This window comes from Astatotilapia calliptera, chromosome 8, assembly GCF_964374335.1.
Source record: "Astatotilapia calliptera chromosome 8, fAstCal68.1, whole genome shotgun sequence".
NCBI classification, from domain to species: Eukaryota; Metazoa; Chordata; class Actinopteri; order Cichliformes; family Cichlidae; genus Astatotilapia; species Astatotilapia calliptera.
Genome location: NC_137429.1, coordinates 5683005 through 5700832, shown reverse-complemented (window position 1 = coordinate 5700832; position 17828 = coordinate 5683005). Strand labels below are relative to the sequence as shown.

Genomic DNA, 17828 nt, shown 5'->3' with positions numbered 1-17828 from the left:
AAAAACAAAAGGAAAAAAAGTCTTTTTCCCCCCCAATGCTGCCCAATAACTGAGACATCAAATGCATCATTGCCAGCAACGCTCAATCCCTTCAGTGACGCCTAAATATAAAATGATAAACAAACACATGAGCAAAAGGAAGCAAAGCAGTCTGATCACACAGCACACTGACAGCGAGGAAGACAAATGACACACGGCTCAGAGATGAAGTGACAGCAATATGTGTATGACCTCGGTGCATGGCTGTTCACTATAAAGAGTGTGCGCGTGCACGGCTGTGAGTCGTGTGTCTTGGCACTTGACCTCGAAGGCATTAAATTAAGTTTTCCTGCAGCCATTATGCGGGTTATGAACCTGCTGTGGGCTTCTCTGGGTTTGTGTGTGTACCTTGCAGCCCTCGCAGGTAATGCAGCGGTAGTGGTAACCCGTGGCCTTGTCGCCACACACCACACATGGCTCATCCTTTTCAAGGTAGCTGGGAATGTACCCTGAAAGAGAAAGAACCAATGAAAAGACAGATCGTGTGTTTCTCACCGATGCTGTGGGCGAGCATCTATAAAACAATTACATCCTACCACGGCAGAAGTACTTCATCATCGTCGTCCTTACCTTTTTGTGCTACTGTACATCACTGTGAATTCAAACCTCTGAATAAGAAAGTAAAAGCACATTTGGAGACCTTGGAAGGAACACAACAGTAGTGTTCGAGTTTTTCACTGTGATGCCTGAATAAAAAAAATCGTCTGTTTCTTCACATCATTTAACCTGCAGGGTAACGCAGTCAGTACCTTTCTAATAGGGACAAGTGCTAATAATTCAAATAGGGCCACTAGACTATACCCACACAGTTTCTGTGGTGAACAGTACCGCTACGCAGCCTGTGGCACCTTTAAAGTGGTCAATGGGAGTTCACTTTCCAGCATCATATTTTTAGTTTTAGACTTTACTAGTGTAATTTTGCATGATTCACATAATAAAAAACTAAGTTACTTATGTTACTGTGACCTTTGAAGCCAAACGGTTTTAGCTCTCGTCTCTTTAAAGCTCCCCTCCTAGTAAACTGTAATGGTTTAACCTTTCTACAGCCATGCAGACGAGCACATCAGTGCACTGTGACACCGCTGTGTGGTTACAGAGGCAGCAGAGCTCACAATCAACCCCACTTACCCTCTGGTGCTACAGTAAATGTGGCCGGAGTTGAAATACTTCTTTTTACACTGGCATATGATAATGCTCTGAGGAGAGCATGTAAGAAGTGAACCCCCATTTGTAATTAGTCTTTAATTAGCAAACAGGATATTCAACAAGGTTTCCAAGTAACTAATAGGGTTAGACTGGGAGGAAGCTGTATTACATGAATTACTTTGGAAAGTCTGCAAACTTTGTTTTAAACTAAAACAAGAAAAAAGTACTATGCATATTTTCCTACTTCAGTCATTCCTTTAAGTTGTGTACTGACACAAAGCTACTCAAATTACTGTGGTCACACAATTAAACACACAAGAGCTTTACTGTTTGGTTTGATCCTAACTGAGCTGAGGTTCTCACAGCAGATACTACAGCGCCAGCTCATCTAAAGTGACAGTATTTGGATTGTTCTCTTTCTGTCCTATTTCACAGTCGTTCCTCTGCTTTAAACTCAGAAAAGGCACAGTTTGTTCTTTTTTCCATACTGCGAGACCAAAAAAGCAAGCAAGGAGACACAGGAAATAGCAGATTTGCAGACATTTCATGTGATATTTACAGTAGCTATGAAGCTGGGAGGGGCGGAGACGATGCACTACAAGTCGCAAAAAAATTCAGTGTGGGTGTTTTAAGTGCAGCCCCACACAAATCTCTGCACTTTGCACATACACGCACTGTGTGTGAGGATCGGGGTGTTGAGATTGTGATCTATCACACAGTATCACCAAGGAAGCGTCTGATTGGTCCCAAATTCATTCTGCAGCACGACAAAGACCCCAATAATAAAGAAAGAAGACTAAAGGTTCGCGCAACAGATGGTTCGGTCCCCACAGAGTTTCAGATTACATTAGGAGACGGAAGCGAATCCACAGAAGAACTGTGGCAAGCTCTCGGTGATTCAAAGAAAAAAAAAAGCTGAAAAACCGGTGATGTTAAAGGCAAAGTACACAATAAGTATTGATTTAATGTAGTTTTACTTTTTCTATTGATTATATTTCTATTAAAAAAATGATATAGAAAATCTAATGAGGGAAATCTTTGAAAGCCTGCTTTTCTTTATTTTTAGCGGTTAAAAATGGATCCAGTGATATACGCTTTTGTGTGTCTGTGTGCGTACACCAAGGCGTGGTGAGAGCAGTGACTGGCAGTGTCAGTTGGGCTCTGCCTTTTTGGCTCGGTTACAGATTTTAGAGGAGGAGGGGGAAGGCAAGAAGCGGATAGTGGGAAGAAGAGAAAAAAGACAAAAGAGAGAGAAGAGCACTTGCCTAAGGCACAAAAGTGACAGTTTTCCAAACTGAGGAGCACTCGGCTTCTTTCTGTCAAATTTAAAAAAAAAAAAAAAAGATAAGAAGAACTTATCTAAAAAGAGAAAAAGAAAGAAAAGTAGTAAAAGGGAGGTGAGCCAGAGAAATGACAAAAGGTCAGATGGGAGAATGCAGGAGGGGAAAGAGGTTTAAAAAGGAGTCAGAAGAACCAGAGAACCATCACATAAGATAAAATGTGAGCCCCGCTGTGTTGGCAGGGCAGGCAGCAGCAGGCGGATCCCCGAGCCGCTGCTGTGGCTGTGTTTGGAAGCCAAGCCCAAAATCAATACCGCTGCAGCTCTCTGGCTCTGGCTGCCGGCCCCTCCCAGACGGGCCACCAGCAAAACGCAGGAAAAGGAAGGAGATTTTTCAAGTGTGGCTGAGTCAAGATAAATATTTTGTCTCCGCAAGTTTCCCACCATAACACTTGCCGTTTTTGTTTTATCAAAGTGTGTGTGCATGTGAGAGTATGTCTGTGTGTGTGAGTGAAATCGGGTGGGGAGGGGCGTTTGAATCCCTGAAGGAGTCTCGGGATTGTTTCTTAGAGGTCCTTACATGACAACATCCAAGCGAGGTGACATTTGAAACTGTAAACACTGATGACACCGGAGGACAATACTACACCGATAGCTGGAGTTGAATCAACAGCTATTACGCAAAGCTAAGTGCAGCTGTGTTTATTGTCCCTTCCCTGAATGCCACTTAAAATCTATTGCTGTAAATGGATTAAATGCTGTGTTTATGTACCGCTGAAAGGGCCCGAGAAGAATTGATCAAACTACCAATTATGGCAAACGTGGCAAAAATCGTTTTGGTCAATGCGCTTTTGTCTGGTGCTTTTTGTTTTAAACAGCCTTCTTTTAAGCGGTGGACGTCCTTGAACTTTTAATAAATGAATTAAGTTAAAATGAAACTAAAATAGCGGTGGGCACAGGGTTGCTCTGTCAGAGGAGGGTTTATTTTTGCCTGGGAACATAATCCTGCAGGGGCAAAAGCCAGTTTCTGGTTCCTTTACAGAAGATGTGAAAATGCAGACAAAGGGAGCGACAAGAAACTGAGGTGGCAGAAGGCTTGTGCACTTTGAGAGAACGGAAAATAGAGTAATGTGCAAAGGAAAAAAAGAGAATCAGTGCATCCAAAATCCTTGCATTCGCTCCTGCTTATCCTTGTCAGGGTCGCGGGGGGCGCTTGAGCCTATCCCAGCTGTCTTAGGGTGAGAGGCAGGGTACACCCTGGATAGGTTGCCAGTCTGTCGCAGGGCTAACACACAGACAGAGACAAACAACCACACTCACATTCACTCCCCTATTCACACCTATAGGCAATTTAGTGTTTCCAATTAACCTATCCCCACTAACTGCATGTCTCTGGATTGTGGGAGGAAGCCGGAGCACCCGGAGAGAACCCACGCAAACACAGGGAGAACATGCAAACTCCACATAGAAAGACCCCGGCCTGATGGTGGAATTGAACTCAGGCAACAGTGCTGACATCCATGCCACTGTGCTTGCCCTGCATCCAAAATCGAAAACCTAAAATGTTTGATGCACATATTACCAGTAATGCCAGTAATCCAAAACCTCAGTCTTCAGTCTGCAGTCAAAGCTCGTACAAGTTTTTGGTTTAAAGGATGCAACAGTTTGTAACATCATCACAGCCCTGTAAGCACTTATCCTGGCATTTTGGGTGCTCTGGACTTCTTGCAATCTTCTACCGATTGATTAAAAACAAAGAAACTTTTTCAAGCTGTTTCAGCTTTTCCTTGGTGTAATCTGAGAAGTTCTGAGCTCCTGCACATATAACTGACTTGATTGTACACTTCTGTGTCCAGCCTGGAGAACTGGAAGGGGCACGACAAGCTGAAATTACACCAAATGTGCCATATGGATAATAAGGACATGAATGGCTCATTAGCGATTCATGCAAAGCTACTCTTGTAAAGTAGCTCTACTGTAAATCTACTATCTATCAAGATGATTTGGTTACCTAGGCTTAGATTATTGGCTTCATTATTAACATATTATAATCGTCTATATTTATGCTAGTCGCCTATTAATGCACTGTATGGACACAACACAATGATATTATGGTTGTTAAGGTATCCATTCACTTGCTGAGGGTTGGTCCACTCTCAGAGGAAAATTCTGACAGTGTATATAATTGAATCTCAGACAACCATGCCCCTAAGACAGACATACTGTCATACTTTCCCAGTTCAAATGAACCATGGCAGGTAAAGCATGGCACAAGCAGTCATGCAGGGAGGAAGCCTGCTGGGAGGGGAAACATTTGGACTCAGCCTTGGGAGATATATTTTATTAAATCAGCTATCCTGTAGACTTGGATTTTTATGTTGGTGTTCCTCCCACTCTATCGCTCCCAATCTCTCACCTCCCTTCCTCACTCGCTTCTTCCAGCTCAGGGGATTTGGAGCTGTCACTCTGACAATGAACTGCATCCAACATGAAAACAGACAAAGCAGAAGGCTTTCGTTTATTGATGACAGGTGCCAAGATGTTTTACTTCTTCTCTTTGCTCTTGACAAATTGAAAGTGTAATGTACACGCGGCAGGAATCAATCTTGTGCTTAACTTCTTTGCAGTCACTCACTCAGTGCTTGGGTACACTGTGGCGAGACTGAGAGTCCTTTTTTATAAAGCAAAAAAGATTCAGAGAATCCAAAAATATATCAAACACCTCCAAAACAAAGTGCTGGAAAAGCAATTTTCAAAATGAATGGTTACCTATATTTGGAGACTGTTTGTTCTCTAAAGTAAAGGGGTACATCTGAAGACGTCAGGCATATTTCAGGTAAGAGAAGTGCTTTTTTCTTAGGTGCCACTCCAGAGAGTCAATCCATCAGACACTCACCAGTCATGCTCTTCACCGAACATTGGCTGTTCTTCCTCTTCCTTTTTGGGCCATTGAGCCACCTGAGAAATAACAAAGGAACAAAGAGAGACAAGCAAAGAGGAACAATCAACGCCTGTAAATATACAACACTTATTTCTGTAAAGCTGTATGTATGTAGGTCATAAAGAAAATATATAGCCAGGTATGCCAAACACATCACAGTCTGAGCTGAATCAGACAAATCACATCTGGAGGGGGTTTGGCTCACACTGACATCACATTGCAGGCAGGTGTCTGGTTGTTCAGCCAGACAGATTATGTGCCCTCAATTGTGATTTTTCAAATTGCACATCAAAGAACTGCAGACAAATGCTTTCTCCGCGAATGGAAAATAAGTAGATCTGATACAATAGCACCGTTTCCCTTTATGCCAACAAAACCAATCAGCAATGTGGCCACATCGTGAGGGGAAGCCAGCAGATATATTATGTTCCATCCAGTGGTCACTGATTATAAATACAGGTAAGTTCTGTTATATGTCTTTAGATGACAGATGGTAGCTTTGAGCTTGCATTTTGGCAAACACATGGTCAGCACTTCTGTTTATAGAGATTCGTCAGCTTCAAAATCAAGCTAATGAGAATCAATACCAGATGGAAATATCATTTTCCAAGTAATCCAAGTCTCCACGTTAATATCAGGTATAAATGGGCTCCAGGACAGATCTATAAACAACAGATCGAGTGACTAAGAGATAATGTAATCTGTATAATTCATGCTAAACCATATATGGAAAGTAAACTGGCTTCTCTATTTGTGTAAACCTTCTCCCTATATCCATTTACCAGCCAAGCATCTGGTACTCAAATCACGTAGAGATATAGGAGCATGATTTGCCACCATAAATTTTAATTTTCAGTTGTAACTGAGCTCTCTAGACCAAAAGTTAAGTCATAAAGTTTATGTCAAAGAAAAAGGCAGCTTTACTTGCAGCAAATTGATGCATTTTGGCAGTAAAAGCTGAAAGTGCTCCCAAACTGAATCCAAGTAGCAGGAAAAAGACTTTGTGGGGAATACTAGTAAGGTCCCCAAAACCACGCCAATTACGAGAGCGCTCATGGGGAAACCCCACAATAGCAGCCGAAAGACAAGAACTGCAAAGAGTGTAGGTGTCAACCATGCAGCCAAAAGCAACACGCATTCACAGCAAGGATGTGCACACACACCTGAAGCCACGCTGACACATGTGGAAGGCATGTAAAGCGCAGATGGGAGCTGGCTGCTTGCAGGAGAGTTATGAAAGCAGAGAGAGGTGAGGTAAGGGGGGTTATGAAAAGCGAGTACAGTATGGGCCGGAGTCAGTGAGTGCTCCCTGCAAGTCTGGGATGTGTTTAGAATCCCAAGAGTCCAGCTCTTTGCTCTCTAACAGCCTCCGGCTCTCCTCCCACACCAGGACCCTTTAACGCCAGCTCCAGGAGAGGGAGCAGGACTCCATTACAACCATAAATAAACTGAGCTCCAACTCTGCTGGACTCTAGGTCACAACACACAAGCCTCTGAGTTAAATTTGCTCTGTGACAGAGATGTATAAGAGTGTACTCTTTATTAATGGGTGAAAGGATCCTTCCTCTGCTGCTACATTTTAATCTTATGAAAGGAGTTTTTAATGAGAGAGTCGCTGCCTTTCTAATGACATAACCGGGTTCAAATGGCGGTCACGGCAAGCCGTCCCTGATTAGCTACTGCAATAAGACATCCAAAGACAGGCATCTAGAGAGATGGATAATTTAATAATTTAAATACTCTTAACTTAAGCATATGAGTGGATTTGAATAGTAAACTTAAAATGGGACTGAACTTCCTAACTCAAGTTGACAAATCATCCCTTTATTAAGTAAAGTTCATGCAAGCTGTTGCCCTGTTAGCCATCAACAACAAATAAATAAAAGGTAGGTTAGTCTCCTCCAGACTGTACATGGATAAAGGAGCGTTAGCCACTGTGAAGTCAGCCATTGTTTGCATACTTGAATTCAGAAGTCTCAACTTTAGCTTATTGCTGTTGCCATCTTGGTCTCTAAAGCCACAATTGGACAATAGTGTAAGCTCCAACTTACCTAATACTAGCAGTGAATTCACATTTTTAGACCCAGCACACTTTCAAGAACGCGAGAAAATAAGTGTCATCTTAATCAAAAAAAATCATAACACGCTTTTCTATTTTCTAGCCTTTTTGTAAAACAGTAAATCTGAAAACTCACGAATAGCAACAATATGAACTGTTTCATGAAATAAATCCAAAAAAGCATCAACATGGACAGTTCAGTGGCTTGATGAGCTTTAAAATCTAGCTGATGCATTTAATAAAGAATAGCTTTAAGCTTGATATAATTTGAACAAATGACTTGCAAAAATATTCAACTGCCATCCAGACTCCATGAACTGTATGGAGGAAGTTAGCGTTTTAACATGAGAGCGTGGCTTCTGGAGCCTTCTTGCTTTATGAAGCGATAAACTCTCTTAACCTAAATGAACAGAAAACAGAGGTGATTGTGTTTGGTCCCTGTGACCACTGCGACTTTGGCCCCTTAGAAATGTTTAAAAAAAAAAAAAACCTTTGTGAGGAACCTAGGAGTGATTTTTGACTCCAATGTAATGTTTGATAAACAGATCAATGCTGTAATCAAGTTTTTTTCATCTTCGGCTACTTGCTAAAGTGAAGCCATTTCTCTTTTTTAGAGACTTTGAGAGAGCTATCCATGCCTTCATTTCATCTTGCCTCGACTATTGTAATAGTCTTTACTCTGCTGTTAGCCTGTCATCAGTTAGCCGTCTGCAGCTGGTCCAAAACACTGCAGCACGGTTACTAAGTGGCACACGCAAGCGAGAACACATATCTCCCATACTGGCATCATTACACTGTCTGCCAGTTAGTTTTCAAATTAATTTTAAGATTTTATTATTTGTTTTTAAGGCGTTGCATGGGTTAGCACCCTCATTCCTTTCCGATCTTTTAAATTGATACACTCCTGCAAACTCCTGCAAAATCACTGAGGTCTGCAGAATTCAAGTACAGAGGAGATCGGGACTTTGGTGCTCCTAAATTGTGGAACAAATTGCCCCTTCACATCAGGACCTCCCCAACACTGGAAACTTTCAAAACCCGTCTGAAAACCAACTTTTACTCCCTGGCTTTTAAATCAGAATGAGTTTGTATGACTTTTATTGATCTTATGTTTTACTCAAATCTTCTAATTTGATGATTGTTTTTCTTAACTTTTATCATGTCTCCCTATGTTTTTCTCTTTTGATTATCTTAATTGTACAGCCATGTGCCATATAAATAAATTTGACTTTGACTTTGATAAAGCGCTATACTGCCATGATTGCAGCTCTCAGTATGTCTTGTTTACACAAAGACAAAACAAAAAAGTTCTACACTAAATGAGCTCCAGTCATGTTACTCATTGCTTAATGTTTCTGTGGCTATATAGCACATTTTTCTTCTCTGCTCTCTTGGTCAAAAAAAAACCACACGTCTGATAAACAACATGTTTTATGTTACTGCTTCTAAATGAGACACAGGCTTTTCTTTTCTCCTCTAAGAGAGCATGTTTTTGTGTTTCACACCAGCAAACATTGTCTCCAACTGGGAAACATAACAATATAATTACCTGTCAGGCTCACGAGTTGCTATAATTGTGCATGAATGCCGGCTCAAACTACCCTTCATATTTTAAACTGGTTTTAATTATAGCAGTGTCTTGTTCTCAGCTATGGTTCCCTTTTGCACTTTTCAGAATACAAATGTGTATTATACTGGGCTCTTGAACAGCCTGTTGAATTAAGGCTTGATTTATCATGACTGTTGGGTATCTTCTTTAGTGGATTTCAGTGGTCAAAAGCACGGTATAATGTTACTGGCACTGACAACCGTCTCCATTTCTAGCAGTTATGCTGCTCACCTGTGAAGCAACACTTCTACATACAACAACAAATTGATGCAATATGCATATTTTACAAAGTAATACCTAAAGAAATCCGAGAGCCTTTGAACACGGCTGTTGTTTTTCATTCACTTTGTGGGCAAACATGTCAGTTAAAGTGCCAGTAGGATGCGAAAAAAAAAGAATTAAAGCTGTCACAGCAGCAGAAAGATGCGATGGGGTTTTCACTCAATGCCACTCAAAGGTAAATATCTCTCCCTCTGCCAACTGGCTCCAACATCACTCCACGGAGCTGCTGGAGGCGACAACCATCAGACTGTCAGCTATGTGACAGCTCAGTCTTCCAGTGCAGCAGCATGTTGGTGCAGATGGGAACATCAGCAAACGGGATGACATCAGATACTCATTAATCAGGTCTCTGTCACTCCTACAAGGACTATACTTCTATACTACACTAAACACTATCCTATACCTCTGCATTTCTGTACAGAGAGTTTGCACAAACCCTAAGGTGCCGCAACACAAGCTCGGCAACGTGAGCTCTGATGAATGATGCAACAAATGGCAGAGTAATGACTAGTGATTCACTGAAAATTATAACAAAATAATAACAAAAACACAGAAACAACAGCTCTTTCTGACCAATTTTAACTAGTGACAGGAAAAAAGGAAATACTTTTCCCTAGCAACCGGTGGTTGCTAACTGGTCTCTAGGCCTTTGTGACCAGAGCAGCCAGCTAGCCTTAGCTAGCTAACGTGGACCACTTGAAAAACAGCGAGAAGATGAGGATCAACAGCAGCCGCAAGTGCAGAGAAACAAACTTTGTATTAAATCAAAATAAGAATTACGTAACCAACAGAGTGAGTTTCTACAAATATGCAAGAGAGGTTTTTAGCCACAGTAAAAAGCATGCTATTAGCATCAGCTAAAGCCATGATAAAATAGGCTATAACCCACCCTAACTTCAAATGTAGTCATGATGTCACATCCACATTGTGGTACCACAACTTAGAACTTATTACCAGATGGCAATGCCTAAAATCAAGGCTTTAATATGGGAATCCAGAAGCTAATGAGTCATATTACATTGCCTATCTCTGCCTTTTATATACAGTCTATGCAGTAACCTCAGAGGTGTTCTTTGTTCAAAGAGCTCTCATTAAAAAAAGACAGACATTGTGACGAGTGACCCTGAAAAATAAAATAGCTGTATAATACATAACATAATGGCATAAAATGACTGTATTTTAAAAAGTGGTTTAGTCTGAAAGCTTTTACGGCTGTTTAGATTCACAGTGGCATGCTGCATCTTCATCTGTTATGATGTTTTGTTGCTACAAACAAACAAACAGAAAAGTAGATTTGTTTTTTATATATATATATATATATATATATATATATATATATATATATATATATATATATATATATAAATAATTGTATTGCACAGTTGAGGAAGACGTTGGTCACTTAGCACATAGAAGACCTTCTGTTCATGGGTTTAAACTGAATATATGTTGATGGAATCTGAGTCTCTGCAGGTTGAGGCAGGACAGCGTGTGCTATACGAGCATACCAAAGTAAGTTCAATTCCCAGGTCTTGCTCCGCGGCGAGATACAGATTGCAACACAGTTCTAAATGTGCGAGTCCTGTAGACTGTGCCTCTCGGAAAACTCAATGCACATACTCTACATTCTCCGCAGTAAACAGTATAAAACCTAAACTGGCGTTCAAGAGCAGCAGATGAATTCCTTGCGGCTCGACATGTGTGCCGAATGTGGCCGCGCGGTCCAAAAACAAATACACAAGAGAAGAAACAAGAGTTTGAGCCAAAAGGATGACACAAACAAAACACATAGTGCTGACCTGATGTAGCAGTGGGAATGTAAAATATGCATGGCTGAGGTACAGTTCTAGTTAAAGCCGCAGCTAAAGATGTGCACGGCCCTCATGCATGGACACTGTCTGTTTTTCCCACTCTCCTTCACACTGATATCTCGTCCACTCGTGCTATGTTTAGCCTGCTGACCCACATGGATACTCTCTGCCGCTCCCTCCCTTTTATTCCTATCCATGGAACTTGGTACCACCCAGGCTCCTCTTATACAGTCAGCTTCTCCAGTTGTGACTCTGACAGTGAGCGCGACACAGGTATTACTGGTCTGTCAGGTAACTGACACTGGAGGACTTAATAATAAAGATATAGATACACTACATAAAAAGCAGCCAACACCAGTCACAGGGAACTACAGTGTAGATCATTAAGGGTAAATATATATTTCCCCCCGTAAAAAGACAGACAATCTCTGAATACTCTAGCTGTTAATGACATTCAGGCCTTAAATCCTCCCCTCATTAGAGACATATACATTTTTAAAAATAGCATTTATAAAAGGAGCTAAAACAGCTGGTGAGAGCATTTGTTGTTGACTATATTTGGCTGCGGATTAATGCACATCTGGCACTCTAGACCATGTTAATGATGCAACATGTCACAATGAGCCATCAGTCTCCTCTCCCGTGGAACCAGCTCCCAGTTTGGCTGCAGGACAAAGACGTGAAAACCTCTCTACATTTAAACTTTGCTCTTTGATAAAGCTTACAGTTTGAACTGGATCAGGTGACCCTGAATCAACCTTGTGTTATGCTGCTAAAGGCCAGCAAATATTTATTTATAGAGCTCTGCAGGCGCTCTGTAGATAATCGGTCCTACTAACAGAGCACTCAAAGCGCTTTCCTACTACAAGCCTCATTCGCTCACACAAGCTTTTTTTAAACCTAAAATTCACAGTGACGGATGCATCAGGGACAACCCAAGGATGGTATCTAGTATCTAGGAGAGATGGGATCGAACCGCTGACATTCCAATTAGGAGATGACCTGCGCCACCTCCTGAGCCACAGCCGTGGCATTACACACACACAGCTTTTCATAACTTTTGTATGTTGTAACCTCAGTTAAAGTTAAAGTTTTTCTTTATGTAATCAATACATATTTGTAATATTTTTACCCTCCTAACCACGCTCACTCTTCCTTTTTCACACTTATCTACATTCTGCCGATACTCTGCCTGTGATTGGCTAGAGTTTGTTGCCTTTTTTAATCTAGGTGAACGGAAACTGTCTGCTCTGAAGCTCGTGCATCTTAGACAGAACAACACAAAGATGCTCAAAATAGCCTGGAGAATTATATCCATAACAAACACTGAAAGAGGCCCCTGTCCTATGTTTAGAGGGCCACAGTCGCCTATTGTTGTGCTTACATGCTGCGGGCCAACAGCTGCGTCTGCCCCGTCCTATACATCCAGAGCTAATGGACACTTTGTTCCCGCCACTCTCTAAATTACAGGCTGAGGAAGAAGGGGATGTAGTATGCCACAGAGTGAAAGCAAGACAACTCCCTCTGATTAAATCCATAACTCTACAGTAACCCAGACATAACCAATAATAAACATGTAGTTAAAAGCTCAAATATAAACAGCTTGAAATGTTCTGAACTAAAACCAAAGGGAAACACTTAGTAGGTATTCGACTACATTTAACTGGATTTTTTTTCCATATCCAGATGTGTCTGGTGTGCACATATACACTCTGTTATAAATATAGAGGTTCAGACTTATTTATGTTGATACTGTGAAGTGAATTTTTTTTTTTTTAAAAGAAAGATTTCACTAAAGCTGCAAGTTCGTTTAGCAAATTTGACAGGATGAATAAAATTAATCTGTCATGCAAACATAGTAGCGCTGAAGTCTATTTATTCACACAATTCTCAGTCCAGACTAATGCACACGACAAAGCGAATATAGACTGATATTGCATGAATCAAACCAATTCTCACTGAAAGTTTTCACAGTTTCATACTGGGCGTGGTGGTTTTACATGATCATGAGAGAGAAATCCCAGTGCTTTTGCCAGTATGAAGCACTTGTTTTACACGTAACCACACCAAAGAGATCTGCAGCATGTATTTGCTGTTATTTCTGTGATCATGATATAATAACTCAAATTTATAACCCAAATCGAACAACACAAATGCAGTTCTGCCGTGAAATGTTCACAGCTCTTTAAAGTATCACTGAGCTCCTGCAGGGGGACTTTTCTTTCACAAATGCAGAAATAAAACCTGACAGTGTTTCAGTCAATTAGTCTGAGGTTTACGCCGACTGACTCACAGATTGACACCCACCCACCTGGCCTTAATGGGTACCCGCCTCTCACATTAGGGGTAATTGTGAAATAAACTCTGGTTTAAGAGCTTTAAAAGATGGTAGACTGCAGGTCACACTGATCTCAAACAAACGAGGATGATCAAAATACATTTTTAAGTCCCCAATGAACAAAGGAAGGGGACGTTTAAAGCTATTTCAGCTAATCCCCTATTCACCACAGGTCGCCTACAGTGTCAAAAACATTTGGCAGATTTTTACACTGGATGCTCTTCCTGACACAACCCCCACAAGGATCTGTATCTCCTCATGGGATCAAACTGGGGATCTTTTGCTTGGTTAGGCAAATGTGTAAACCACTACACTCTGCATCCACAAACAAGGGAACAGGAAGTAATAGTCGTAAAATCCATAGGAAGAGAGCGAATAACAATGCTTTTAACGTGGGCACAGCAGGACATCCTCATGTATAGGGGGAAGGAAAAGCTGAATGTTGTTTATGTGCTCAGTTCCACCAAAGACACTGTTGTGGGAAAATCTGACCAACACAGAGACTTTGGCAGTGAGGAAACAAACCTTCACTCGTTCTTCACCTTCAATCAAAGGCTCATTCAAGTACATTGTACTTCACCAGATTCAATCAAATGTAACAATTTTACTTATGTAACAAAATTACAGGGAAAATTTTACATTCAAGTCAGAAATTTGGGCAAATTTTTTTTTTGAGTGCATAAAGAAAAAGAAGCACAAAACATGCTTGAAGATCAAAATATGCAGATTGAGTGACACAGATGGCGTAAAAATTCACTTCAGGTTTATTTATCTAAATAACACCAACAATCACCTCAAGGCGCTTTATACTATATGATAAAGACCCTGCAGTGTTCTGGAGAAAACCCCAACAATCAAACCATTTTCCTTCCCAGCAGGAGCAGCCGCGGGGAGGGGCAGCCGTTCCCGGTTTGAGGGTGGGGGCGACAGGAAACAGCTACAACATGTAGACGACTGTCTGCAAAGCTTTGCAATCAATGCATAACCATGAAGTCCCTTAAAGCAGTCCACTATGCACTGCACTTAATGGCTGATAATATCATTCTGCTCCCTGTTTTCCTCCTGCCTGGCAGCTCCATCATCAACATCCTTGGTCCAGTATATCCACTCTCTCTCCTCTCAACATGTCAGCCTTGTCTCGCTAACTTTGTCTCCAAACTGCTCTGCCTGAACTGTCTCTTTCAGACTCACTGATAATCATTTCATCTTCAGCTCCACCATCTTTTTGTCAGTGCCACTGTCTCCAAACCATACATCATAGCAGGTCTCATCTTGTAAACCTTCCCTTTCACTCTTGCTCCTATCCCCAGTTTTTCACCTTCATCTTTCAGTTAAATGTCCCATGACTGGACATTTTATGGACTACGTTCAGATGCAAGAGAGCAGACATAACTGGAAATAAAAATCACGTGCTTCGATGAGGATCGTCCCACTTTTTCAAATAAGTGACAATTGGAATAAAACGTAGTGTGCAAAAACGAAACAAACAAACAAAGAAATTGTGCAGCGCAGAGAGCCAAACAATCACAGCTGGTTTTATTTTTACCATAACACTGTGCGGCTTGTATATAGCGTCATCAAAATGTGCGAGACCATCCAAGGAGGGGACGCTCTGCAGGGATACTTCTATGTCACAAACTTTTTCGCCCGCCATTCCTCTTCTCGTGTTTGTTTTGCATCTTCCAAGCAACAGTGACGCCATAAATCGCGGCTGTCAGTTACAAATTTTAAACAAGGTTTAAAAAAATATCTGAATGAGAACGTCTGGCAGTGACTGTTCCGAAGAATTCAGACTAGAATCTTTACACGCCGCACACACTGCACGGCGTTATCTGCTGAATGTAAACACCAGCTGAGCCCAACTGGAACTGATCTGGTGGGACTGGTCCTCATCAGCCAGCACCTCCAAACTGCATTCATAATCGGCCTGACAGTCGTTAAGTCCATCTCTAGGTTTACATACGGCATATGATTTGGAGAAAGAGCACATATTCTCCATGTGTGTCAATGTCATTGTTTTCCTTTGCAGGACAGGCGTCCTCCATTTGTCTCTACGTGTAGAAATTAAGAACAGCAGGTCTGTTTGAGGCTTAAGTGCGTTCCCTGACACAAATCCAACAGCACGACACAATTACTGCGAGCCATCTTATGTTATTTACAGTTGAGAGGAGCACTTAATACTTATTGTACACAGAGAAAGCCAACGATTCCACATGCAGACAAGCACCACCAGCTGAGCTGTGATCGTCTCTCGTGCATGATGGATGGGAGGATCTCACATAAGTGCAAAGGATAAAAACAGGCCTCGCGAACAAAGTTTCCTGGATACAAGAGACTACACAACACTTGTATGGTGTAAGCCTTTACCACTGTTAATGCAACACAGTGCAAGCAGTCTTGCGTCAGCTATGGTGACATGTTCAGAGGAGTGATGCAAGGAAGAATCCGACATGTGCAGCAATTTGTGCATCTTAATATGTTAATAGGAGCACGAAGCAAAACAGCATCAAAAGCGAGTGCCGAGAATGAAATTTAGTGCATAGAATGTATATTTGTATGGATTTATTTATAGAAAAAAAAAAGAAAACAAAAATCAGCTGAACAAGGCTGACGATGTATCAATCAATCTTTAGGAGGAGGGCGTATTCTCCGTCTGCCTTCTGGTATCCAAAACACCACTTTAAAGGACCGGATCAGATCACAACAACTGGTTGACAACACGCAGAAGGGAGGGGTAGAAATTTAATAAAATCCACTGTCATGCTGAGCGCACTAGTGATATCCACTCTAAGCAGAAACCACTCCAGTCTGTAGCCTCGGCAGCTTAATTCATCGTCCTTTTAACGTGCAGAGTACTGCAGCCAGCAGGTACACGTGTAAACAGAGATACACTCAGTTATTACACCCGCACATGTGAAATGAAGCAAGATGTCTTCTGCCACGCCGACTTTCTGTTTCCCCCGGCAGCAGAGCTGTTAATCTCCTGACAGGTGTCCGTGTTATCTTAGGAATCCGTCGGCCTCTGACGGTGCGGAACAGGCAGTCAGTCCCTCCACACGGTAACTAAAACATGACCTTACATTTTACATAAATTTGACTGCGGAGACGAAAGACTGAAAACGTTCCGGTGTTAAATTCAAACACTGCATGTTAATGCCGGTGTCCAGTACTGCCTTCAAATGCTCGCTTTATCCTCTGACTGCTCAGCCTGTAAATGGTATATACCACATGGTGTAAATACAACTACTCATTTAAGACAACAAGACGACAAACCTGTAAGGAAGGGTCTTTTTCGGCATGATTTAATCCAAACATTTCATGTTTTTGTGACAGTTTTATCCAAAATATATACATTTTTTATTGTAATAAGTTAGAGTTCACCCTGAAAATCAAATGTAGGACATGCAGAGAAGTGGTGTGACAGAAGAAGATACTCGTTGAAGGTAGATGATCTACTGTGGTGAGCCCAAAAGGGAGCAACCAAAAGCTGAAAGTGCTATTAATCCATCTGTTCAAATACAACAGGACTGTGAGCAGGTTTATGTAGGACCTACTTCCTTTCTACCGAACTACCCCCATCAACTGTATCGCTGTGCAAAACGAGCTACCCGTGACCTCATGCTCGTGACCGCGTGGCAGGATGTAAACACTAATGGGAACCCACTCAGCTGAGCTGTAATTAGCTGGCTGCACGCTTTAATTGGCGGATGTAGTCAGACAGTTCCGACATGAAACTGCACACACATATCTAGGTCATGATTTGTGGAAAGAGGTGTTGCTATAGTGTACTTCTTAAGATTCTGACCACCAGCTAGTTTCCACTAGATTCATGCCAGAGGAGAAACACGTATACTTGATTTAAGGGTGAAACAGATTTCTGTTGTGTTAAAATTGCTCATTTAAGAACTTATGGGCAACAACAAATACTATAAAATAAAGACCTGATGTGATTAAACAGAAGCTTTCATGAAGCTTTCAACACTTATTTTGTGAAACCACAAAACCAACCTGTCATTACACCTTCAAATAACTGTGAAGGCGACGTGTCTTTACCTTCGACATTTCACAGTTCAAATGAAAGGAAATCGTGGTGCTTTCTAATTAAAGACTTGTTTCAAACCCAAAGCAGCCTGATATACAGCGATAACTATTTCCTTTACCCAGAGGCCTCTTCCATACAGAGGGGCCCCTTCCTCTAGCAGTATGAGAAAACAGTCCATTCCACTAATATTATGTTTTCATTAATGAGAAGGGGCTTAAAAAGCACCATGTTTGTTTGCATTTAGGCTAGACTGACTCAGTCTGAAGAAGCTGAGCGAGGGCG

General features: G+C 41.5%; 1 protein-coding gene across 1 annotated transcript in view; it reads right to left on the bottom strand.

The window, feature by feature from the left end:
- Nucleotides 1–17828, bottom strand: part of thrab (thyroid hormone receptor alpha b) — a 170738-nt gene that overhangs the window by 32449 nt on the left and 120461 nt on the right. The window contains exons 5-6 of the mRNA XM_026178097.2: nucleotides 5361–5422; nucleotides 388–488 (exon numbers count right to left, since the gene is read on the bottom strand). Coding sequence (XP_026033882.1) covers nucleotides 388–488; nucleotides 5361–5422 — 163 coding nt within the window. The remainder of the gene's footprint in view (nucleotides 1–387; nucleotides 489–5360; nucleotides 5423–17828) is intronic.